Genomic DNA, 10,557 nt, shown 5'->3' with positions numbered 1-10,557 from the left:
TGGTTGGAGTTGTGGCGGCGACGATGTCCCTCTAGGAACAATGTCTCCCACGTTCGATACCCATCCCAATGGTGTGTCTAGCGTTCTCCAAGGGCGTGTAAGTGTATCTCCGTGCGGTCTCGCGGGATCCGGTCGGTGTTGGTCTTTAATGGATCTGTCGGTATTAATTCGTCTTCGTTTGAGTGTTTACAAATTTGACCCTTTGGATCTGGGACTGCCTTCATCGATGATGAATTATTTTTCGGGTGTATTGGTCTTGTGGGGCCATCACAAGGAGATTTTTGGACTGTCTAAGGTTTCCCCGGCTCCTGTGAAGGAGAACCGATGACGGCGACACGCCTTTAACTCACTACAATGTTGTAGTCGTCACACTAGATAGTCCATGCATCTTATTATAATTTTTGTAATTCTCGTGTTCTTTATACTGACATGATTGATTATGAAGATTAGAGTCTCTCAGAAAAAGATGTGTACTTGTTGTTTATTGATTGAGGCTACTTACAATGCATTGGTGCTTACATGAGGTGCTAAGCACATTAAAAACTTTAGCAACTAAAGCCCCCAATGCATAGGTGTTTAACTTGTTGGTGCTAAGCATCCTTCATTTAATGGTTTTGCAACTAAAGTTCTTCATGCATTAGTGGAATTCTTCCATTTAAGTCTTTTGCCTAGGTTCTCGCGCTTAGCATTGTTTCTTCCTCGGATCACCATACTCATCTCTCTCCTCTTAATTACCTTGCCACATCAGACTTTTTGCCTACATGACAGCCTTAGCACATGTACAAGGTGGAGCATTGGGAGGGCCTGATAGCACAACGACGTTCTTAAATAGCACCCTCCATTTATTTTTTCGCATTTCAGTGTAAGATAGTATCACAGGAGCGTTCAACACTTCCACTGCGTTTAAGTGTAAGATAGTACTCCCTTTGTTCATAATGCAGTGCATATAGATTTTTTTAAAAGTCAGCTCTTGCAAACTTTGATCAAATTTATGAAGAAAAATATTTAAATCTAGAATACCAAACATATATCACTAGATTCATCATAAGATGTTGTTTCATATTTTATATATTTTGTATTGTAGATAAGAATACCTTTTTATAAACTTGATCAAAGTTTACAAAGTTTAACTTTTCAAAAAATCGACATTATGAAATGGTGAAGTATCACACTAATGTTGACACCTTCACTCCTCCAAAAAAAAAATTTAACACCTTCACTGTCGTAGCCTCAGACAAGCAGGTAGGAAGATCACGACAGCAGAAATATAGCTCAAACAACAAAGAAATTGGAAGGAAATTCTTTTGAAAGAATAAAGGCACCGAATGAATACCAGCTTGGAGATAGCCAACCTGGGTTATTTCCATCACAGCCCACCTGGGCCTGGGAGCCTAACCCGTGCATGAAAGAAACACGATAACCATGAATCCAAGTCCAATGCAAACACCACTTCAAAGCATATGTTTCTGAGTTTTACATTCTGAACACCACAGATATGCAACAACACCTTCAAACAAGACAGACTATTCATCCATTTACAACATAAGCTATCCACACCACCATGCATGCACATTATTATTGCCATTATTTCTCTGGGGTTACAGCTTACCGATGCTTTGCTACGATTTACGAATGACTGGCTCATCATCAGCAAGCTTCTAAAATGAGGAGGCAGGTTTATTTCCCGATTAGCATCTAATCCACCGATGTCAGCATCTCACACTGTGCACCAAACAGCCTCCCATAATCTTTCAGATCAAGCGATCTCACCTCATCCCGTCGCCAAAACCAGTCCTCATACCTATACCACCGCAAGATACCTTCATCCAGCATCATCCGCTGGCATGCGACACATTGTCTGCTTTGGCAGTGGTGGAACTCCCGCAGCCGGGAAGCTCTCTCGAGAGCTTTGTTATCTAGCTCATGAATCACTTGCCTACGCCCATTCGTCGCCATCTCAAACAGCAGGCAGTGGGAAATATTCAGAACCTCAAGATGCTCCAGCGAGTTCAGAACACATTGCAAGGCACCCATTGTCACCTTTGAGCAACGAAGGCTCAAGACTTTCAGCTTTGGAAGGTATGTGGTAACTGCTGAAGCAAATAGGAGATCAAATGAACCCATGATCTTGAGCTCTTTAAAGTTCTTGCAGTTATTGGCTAACCCCTCCATGATATATGGAGGATGACCAATGGTAGGCATAGTCAAGGACTCCAGCTCTTCCCACCTTTCAATAGCTTGGCATATTCCCGCCCTTGAAATGCGGTTCCATGCTGGCATAACCAATCGTTTCAGATGAGGAGATCTGTTAAACAAGGAGTACACAACTATTTACTGTTAGCGTTCCTCAATTTACAATGACACGCCATAAAACTTGAGCATCAAGAGCATTGTCAAGATATGATCAATGATATAAAACCATCCATTCAACTTAAAAAACATTCCTTGGACCTATTATAGATTCATTGGCTACACAGATAATCTTCAAAACTGGCAGTGCAAGCCATGAAGATTAAAGGCAATAATATTTCAACCCCTCACCAATTTAATGTCTTAAGGTTGCTTTGATTACGAAGCTCATTGGGCACACGAGCTTCATAATTAAAGCAACCTTTGTGAGATGTAATGCAGATTTAATATAGCGGAATACAGAAACAAAACATAAATAAAACTACGTAGCAAAGACTAGTTACCTTTGTGAGATGTAATGCAGGTGTTCATCTTTCATGTACAGATTGTAATGGAATATCATACAATTAACATTTCCACGGCTAATTGCCATTGCCACCCGTAGTATTTTTGCAAGCCTCTTGTCAGACCTGTCATCAACCCAAATATATGGAGATGCTCTTGTTTGAATGAAGTTGGATTTTAGAAGCCCAAAGTCAAGAGTGCCCCATATAAGTGGATCTGAACAGGCCAAACGCCATAAGCGGCAAACTTGAGATACTGGTGATAGCTCAACCAAGTTTAGCTCCTTAAATATCTTCACGAGAACATCAGTATCCATCTCCTCCCATCTTTTTCCCATCCATTTGCTCTCCCCCATTATTATCAAATCCTGAAAATCAACAAAAACACATCAATTGGTGAAAAGATCTGGCCAGGCTTCTGCCATGTACATGGCACTAATAAAAGCTTGTGCCCAAATATGAGTGTCCATGAACACATATGAATGAGTACACTCGTGATAAAATGAAACAAGTTAGTTCACAAAACGAACAGGAAATTGGCTCAATTACCACATATTCTATTTCTAGGATCAATGCAATAACTAGTGAGAAGAAGTATGGTGACCCTCGACATGCAAACAAATATGGTAAGCACTAGGTACAACGTGAGCCAATTTTTTATATTTTATTCGATCAACAATGTAGCTCAAGTGTTGAATCCCTTCTAAATCTATGGTATTACAGTTTCTAAAACAATGATAAAACAAACAAAAAAGGCGTACCTACAGGCGTGTATGAGGTTCAAGACTCCAAGTACATTAATTTTTAGTTCTTTATTTATGGATTTTTTTTTCAAACCCGAGGGTCTGATGAGTTCTAGATGAGTAGGGGAGATTGGGTGGAGTGGGGAGAACTCTTCCAAACCGGAGAGGACTAGTGAGTTCTAGATGGATGAGGAAGATGCGGATGGCATGGGGAGTGAACTCTTCCAAACAGGAGGGTTCTGGTGGGTTCTAGATAGATGAGGGAGATGCGGATAGCGTGGCGAGTGAACTCTTCCAAACAGGAGGGGCTGGTGGGTTCTAGATAGATGAGGGAGATGCGGATGGCGTGGCGAGTGAACTCTTACAAACAGGAGGGGTCTGGTGGGTTCTAGATAGATGAGGGAGATGCGATAGTGTGGGGAGTGAACTCTTCCAAACAGGACAGGTCTGGTGGGTTCTAGATAGATGAGGGAGATTGGGGTGGAGTGGGAAGTTAACTCCCACCACCACCACCTAATTTTTTTTTAAGGTATTGCAGATTTCATCTGGTTGTACTCCCTCTGTCCCAAAATATAAGAACGTTTTTAACACTACTAGTGTCAAAAGCGTTCTTATATTATGGGACGGAGGGAGTACATTTTTTTCCCAAGTTTCCAAATGCGGCCTAAGGATTATTGAGCTAAAACATAAAGTTAAACCAATCTGATCAAAGGATTAATTCTGAGATACTAAGGTGCTAGCAACAACGATCAATTGTGTTACTTCCTGGAATGAGGCAACTTCTCCCTTTTTCCCAAACTTAACACAGTTTGACTAGGATCAAACTTATGTGCCTTAGATTTTGGGAAGGAGGGAGTAGCTCTTGCACTACTGTAGATTGTTTTTCCACCTTCCGCTTTTTTATTAGGCCTACTCTGTTTTCCTTAGCAGCCTGTTGTTTGTTTTTGGATAACACCACCGTTGATGGCTTTGGCTCTGTAATCTGCGTGCAGAGTTTGTGTGCTCCTTCTAATACAAAATAAATAAATAGAAACAAATCAAACAGAGGCAGCAATGCATGCTCCAGCTAACTTCTAAACTAGGAAGGTAACTATAATAGTTTGTATCAGCTAGTTTTTCATTAAAGACAGGAACGGGAATACTGCAGTTCGTATGGAAACCTGAAGGTAATGTATGTTGAACCTAACAAAAAAAAGTAAAGTAATTCCACATTCTCTTTCAATGTCACCAACAAAATGTTGTGCTGTTTGTTACTAAGGTACGTACAGTTAGTGGAGCCGTGACTTAGTAAGTACCTGAGCTTAACATGATACAAACAATTAAGGTATTCAGCTTATCAGCTAGCCTGTTTCCACACCATACTAGCCAGTAAATATGAACTTAGTAAGTACCTGAGCTTAACATGATATAAACAATTAAGGTATTCAGCTTATCAGCTAGCCTGTTTCCACAAAAGTAAATTCCAACCCATTCATCAAATGAGTTTAAACCAGCAGACTTTATTGTGCATTAGAACAAGTACACGCAGATTAAGAAGAATGGTACATGCATACCATGTGTGCTTATGAAAGCTGAGTAACAAAGATAGATTTACAAAGAGCCCACAAGAGATTTCAGCACTTTTAACTGGGGAAATGGGAAATGTGCTACTCCTGCAGCTAAACAACCACCTTAAGAACGTCCACCGAGTAACATTTTACGGTTGCAATAGCTGGAATTAAATAAAAAGCTGAAAGCACAATTTTATGGTAACAGTTGCGATAGCCTACTCAGAAATGTAGTGACTACCGAATAGGAAACAAATACAATGGAATTAAATAATAAAGCCGAAAGCACAAATTTATGGTAACAGTTGCAATAGCCTACTCAGAAATGTAGTGACTACCGAATAGGAAGGAAATATAACTATAAAATTCTATTTCATCCCCAACAGAGAAGAAATACAACCTAAAAATCTCTTCAGAGGAGAAGGGGTATTTGAAGAAGGCCAAATCTATCACATTCACCACTAATCCACTGATCCTGTAACTGGTACAGGCGCCACAAATGCAATTTTCACTGGGAATGATCCACAACACCGTGTATACACCTGTTTAACATTCCCTCCCTGGACAAGGTAGCCGCCTAATTTATTTTCTTCAATCAACAGGGGCCGGCCCCGCTCCGGTTCCATTTTCCATAGAAGACGAAACCAGTGACACAGGTTCAGAGTTTTGCCGCACAATTTACCGTAGAGTGGAACGGGGAAAAAACACAAGAACCTAACAATGAACGAATAAATCGTGCTTTCCGACGAAAAAAAAGGGCAACCTGGTGCATGTAGCTCCCGCTTGCGCAGGGTCCAGGGAAGGGTCCGACCACTTTGGGTCTATAGTACACAGCCTTTCCCTACATTTCTGTAAGAGGCTGTTTCCAGGACTTGAACCCATGACCTCATGGTCACAAGGCAGCAGCTTTACCACTGCGCCAAGGCTCCCCTTCGCTTTCCGACGAACATGCACAAAAAAATTCCAGCAGTGCCGCGATAAATGAGAGAAACTAGGCAATGTCCTTCTCACAAACCGTACGAGCACCTAACCGACACGCGAACCGACGGACAGGAGCATGAATCTCGAACGATTCCATGATTTCCGTACTCCTGAGGAGCACAATCCGTCAGCACCAACCAGCAATTCACGGCTAATCCAGCAACAGTGTGACGCGGAATCTCACGACGGGTTCGGCTCAATTCCCCACGGCGTGGATTAGGGGGCGCGAAAACGATCTGGCCTAGGGAAGCCAAGAGGGAGAAAGAGAGGAGTATTACCCGAATGGATCTGGCAAGGGGAGGAGGAAGCCGGGGCGCGACCAGCGCGGCCCCGACCACGGCTGGCTCAGGAGGAGACCGAGGCCGAGGGATGATCCCGCGGCGGCGGCGGCGGAGGCTGGATTGGGATCTGCGAGGTGCCGTTGTATAATAGTTTGTATTGAGCTAACTTTTCATCAAAGACAGGAATGAGAATACATAGTGCAGGTGCAACTCATATGGAAACCTGAACGTAATGTAGGTTGAACCTAACAAAAGAGTAAAGTAATTCCCCATCCGCTTTCAATGCCGCCAATAAAATGTTGTGCTGTTTGTTACTAAGGTATGTACAGTTAGTGCAGCCGTGACTTAGTAAGTACCAGAATTTGACATGATTTGAACAATTAAGGTATTCAACTTATCAGCTAGCCTCTTTCCACAAAATACAGCCAGTAAATATGAACCCAAAAGTAAACTCCAACCCATTCATCAAGGGTGTTTAAGGCCAACTCCAACACGGCAACCCATTTCATCCGCTTTGGTCCATTTGGGGCCACGAGACCAAAAACCACGGCCCAACGCGCCGACGCAAACCCGTCTCAGACAGACTTTCGCCCCAAATTTGGGCCCAATTTGCGTCCACACGGACACAAGAGAAACGTGCCGCGCGTCCGGTCGGTGTCTGCCTCAGGCCCGCACGTTGGCCGCCCAACCACCACCCACCGGTCCTATTAAATTCCACGTGTGCGCTTGGGCCCGCACGTCAGCCAACAAAACCAGTCCACACCCGTCCTTTTTAATGCTTTCCTCCCTAATCCTCTTCTTCTTGTTGCCCCCCATCCGCCTGACAACCCCGCCTAGTCGCCGCCACCATGGGGTTCGGGAAGAATGATCACGAGACCGGCAACTCGTCGGGGTGACGCAGCCCGGCCAACTTCAGCATGGCGCTGCCAGGTGCTGAACCATGGCCATGCTTTCACCTATACATGTCGGTGCACCGCTGCCAGTACTTCTGGGAGCATCGTGTGTCGGTGCCGTGGCCCGACGTGAACCTGCTGCACAAGTGGCACCTCAATCCCGATAGGGTTCCGACGCCGGCGATGCCGACCTCAGACCACACGCCGCCGTGCTCAACTCCTGGCCGACCTCTGCCGCGACCCAGCATACGCAGTGGATTCGCCAAACTAAGACGCATGGTTCGCCACCGAGCACGAGGAGCAACGTCGGTTGTCCTTCGATCATGCGCCCCATGCACCCGCTTCACCACCGCTGCCGGTGGTGGTGAAGGAGGATCAGGAGGAGGAGGAGAAGGCCTACATGTGAGCCCTCGAGGAGGCGAAGAAGAGGGCCATCAAGGAGTCCGAGCTCAACGAGCTCGCCAGGTGGCCTGGCCTTGAGAAGGCGCTGGCCGATTTGGCGGCCGGAATGCAAGCGAACGCGCCCCCACGGCCGCCAGCACCGCCCACGCCTGAGCCTACGCAAACGTGGTTGTGGCCGAGCATGGTGCCGGTGTACGTCTCGTGCCCGGCCGTGTGGGTGGGCACGACGACAAGGAGGCCAAGCAGTACCTGGCGAAGGCCGAGCGGCATGCGGCTGAGTGTGAGATGGAAGCTGAGCGGCAGGCGGAGCAGCAGCAGGCGACAGTGCTGGCAGCCTTCCAGCAGGCGTTCCCGTGGATGGAGGCTCCAGTCTACGTCGACTTGACCATGACCAAGGAGGACGACGCCGATGCCACCTAGATCTACCGCCCACCACTAGCTGTTTTTATTTAATATTTTTAGTTTTAATTAATGAAAACTGGACTTGCTGCCTTTTATTTTTTAAAAATATATTCAAAATCTGTCCTTAAGCGAATGCAAATGTGAAATGCGTCCGTCCGCGTTGGGCGCACCTACAGGCCAGCGCACAAAAACAGACATTGGTGTCTGCCTAGCCGAGCCAAACGGACAAAAAGCGGACAAAATCAGTTGGCCTAAACCAGCAGACTTTATTGTGCATTAGAAAAAGTACATGGAGATTAAGATGAAAAGGTACATACATACCATGCATACATACGAATCCTATATATATAAGCAAAACAAAGATACACTAAAAAGAGAAAGCAGCCCACAAGAGATTTCAGCCCTTTTAACTGGAGAAATGGGAGCGCCATGAAGGCTTTCCCTAAAAAAAAGAAACTGGCAAAATGGGAAATGTGCTACTCCCACAGCTAAACAACCACCTTAAGAAACCTCCGCCGAGTAACATTTTCTGGTTGCAATAGCTGGAACGAAATAACAAAGCTGAAAGCCCAAATTCATAGTTACAGTTGCGATAGCCTACTCAGAATTGTAGTGGAATGGGAAGGAAATGCAACTATATAACTCTAGTTCATCCACAATAGAGAAGAAATACAACCTAAAAATCTCTTGCGAGAGGAGAAGGGGTATTTGAAGAAGGTCGAATCTTATCACATTCACCACTAATCCACTGATCCCGTAACTGGCAGAGGTGCCACAAATGCAATTTTCACTGGGGATGATCCACCCTCCCCTTGACAAGGTAGCCGCCCAATTTTTCCTTCAATGGGGCTGGCCTCGCCCCCGTTCCATTTTCCATAGAAAACTAAACCAGTGACACACGGTTCGGAGTTTTGCCGCACAATTTACCGTAGAGTGAAACGGGGGAAAACACAAGAACCTAACAATGAACGAATGGATCGTGTTTTCCGATGAACACGCACAAAGAGAATTTCAGCAGCGCAAGGACAAATGGGAGAAACTAGGCGATGTCCATCCCACGAACCATACGAGCACCAAAACCGACACGCGAACCGACAGACAGACAGGAGCATGAATCTCGAACAATTCTATCGTTCCCATACTCCTAGGAGCGCAATCCGTCAGCACCAACCGACCACCAGACCCGCGCGAAATCATGGGCGGCGGAGGAACCAACCGTATCGACACCAGTTGCGCACGCGCAGACATCAGGCAATTCACGGCTAATCCAGCGACGGCGAGAGGCGGATGCGGAGTCCCTCGACGGGTTCGGCCCAATTCCCCGCGGCGCGGACTAGTGGGGGCGCGAAATCGATCGGGCCTATGGAAGGTAAGCCAGGAGGGAGGGAGAGAAGTGTTTACCCGAATGGATCTCCGGGGGCAGGAGGAGGAAGCCGGGGCGCGACCGGCGCGGCCCCGACGGGCGCTGGCTCGGGAGGAGGAGATCGGGGCCGGGAGCTGGTCCGGCGGCGGCCACCGGTGGCGACGAGCGGCGGAGGCTGGGTCGGAAACTGCGGGGCGTCGCGGTGTCGAGCATGGGTCTCGCTCTCCCTCTCGGCCTACTCAACCGGGGCGAAGAGAACGAAGCGGAGCGGGCGCGGGCGTATTGCTGGGCGTTAAGAGCATCTCCAACAGCCGCGCTATAGCGGTGCGCCCAAAAAACCTGTTAACGCGCGCGCTGCGGTTGATTTTGCGCGCCCGCCTGCGCTGGCTCCAGCAGCGGCGCTATAATGCAGCGCGCGTGCTGTTCCAGCAGGGCGCAAAAATGCAGCGCGCGCGTCGCACAAATCACATATACATTTGCAAGAAGATGAGCAAAAATGAGCAAACAAACAAAATAAAAATCATAACAAATAGTTTAAAATAAATCATTACAACACAAACAAATAGTTTATCGTTCAGTACAACTCTTGGCCAAGCTCATTCTCGATGATCATGTTGTGCATGATCACACAAGCGTGCATGATGTACCAAAACATTTGTTGATCCCAAAATCTTGCCGGTCCTCTCACAATAGCAAATTGGGCTTGCAAAATCCCAAATACTCTCTCCACATCTTTTCTAGCCGCCGCCTGAGCATTGTGGAAATCAAGATTTTTCTTACCTTCGGTTTTTTCAACGGCTTCACGAAGGTTTTGCCACTTTGGATAGATGCCATCCGCTAGATAATAGCCATAGTTGTATGTATGGCCATTTGCTACAAACTGCACAGGTGGCAACTCACCGTTTGCAATCTTATTCATCAGTGGTGACCGGTTGAGAACATTGATATCATTCAAAGATCCAGGCATTCCAAAGAATGCATGCCAAATTCAAGTCTCCTGATCGGCCACCGCTTCAAGGATTATAGTGGAACCCTTTTTTTGGCCGTGGAATTGCCCATGCCATGCCTTTGGACAATTCTTCCAACTCCAATGCATGCAATCTATTGAGCCAAGCATGCCAGGAAAGCCGCGCGCTTTGTTCATCGCCAATAGCCTTGCGGCGTCTTCAACAGTGGGAGCTCTCAAATACTCCTCGCCAAACACTTGCACAATTCCCACTGCAAAGCGCTTGACACACATGATGGCTTGGCT

General features: G+C 46.3%; 1 protein-coding gene across 3 annotated transcripts; it reads right to left on the bottom strand.

The window, feature by feature from the left end:
• Nucleotides 1-1,423: 1,423 nt before the first annotated feature.
• On the bottom strand, nucleotides 1,424-9,615 carry LOC123123262 (F-box/LRR-repeat protein At3g48880). 3 transcript variants are annotated; one of them, XM_044543749.1, is made up of 4 exons: nucleotides 9,344-9,592; nucleotides 6,243-6,372; nucleotides 2,694-3,061; nucleotides 1,424-2,305 (listed from the first exon to the last, which is right to left on the bottom strand). In XM_044543749.1, the coding sequence occupies exons 3-4, from the start codon at nucleotides 3,047-3,049 to the stop codon at nucleotides 1,696-1,698; spliced, it is 966 nt and encodes a 321-aa protein (XP_044399684.1). In that variant the 5' UTR covers nucleotides 3,050-3,061; nucleotides 6,243-6,372; nucleotides 9,344-9,592; the 3' UTR covers nucleotides 1,424-1,695. The 3 variants fall into 3 exon arrangements, with proteins under 3 accessions (XP_044399684.1, XP_044399676.1, XP_044399691.1); XM_044543741.1 differs by lacking the exon at nucleotides 6,243-6,372 and having other exon boundaries at nucleotides 9,344-9,615; XM_044543756.1 differs by lacking the exons at nucleotides 6,243-6,372; nucleotides 9,344-9,592 and adding an exon at nucleotides 3,455-5,795.
• Nucleotides 9,616-10,557: the final 942 nt, after the last annotated feature.

This window comes from Triticum aestivum, chromosome 1B (genome assembly GCF_018294505.1).
Source record: "Triticum aestivum cultivar Chinese Spring chromosome 1B, IWGSC CS RefSeq v2.1, whole genome shotgun sequence".
NCBI classification, from domain to species: domain Eukaryota; kingdom Viridiplantae; phylum Streptophyta; class Magnoliopsida; order Poales; family Poaceae; genus Triticum; species Triticum aestivum.
Note: the sequence above shows the minus strand (reverse complement) of the source record. Positions and strands in the feature narration are given on the sequence as shown.

Excerpts from the sequence above, each read along its gene's own strand:
- LOC123123262 (XM_044543741.1), bottom strand. The coding sequence starts at position 3,049 with ATGGGGGAGAGCAAATGGATGGGAAAAAGATGGGAGGAGATGGATACT. Across the intron at positions 2,306-2,693 it reads CTGCATTACATCTCACAAAG|ATCTCCTCATCTGAAACGAT; the intron begins GTAACTAGTCTT and ends CTTGTTTAACAG.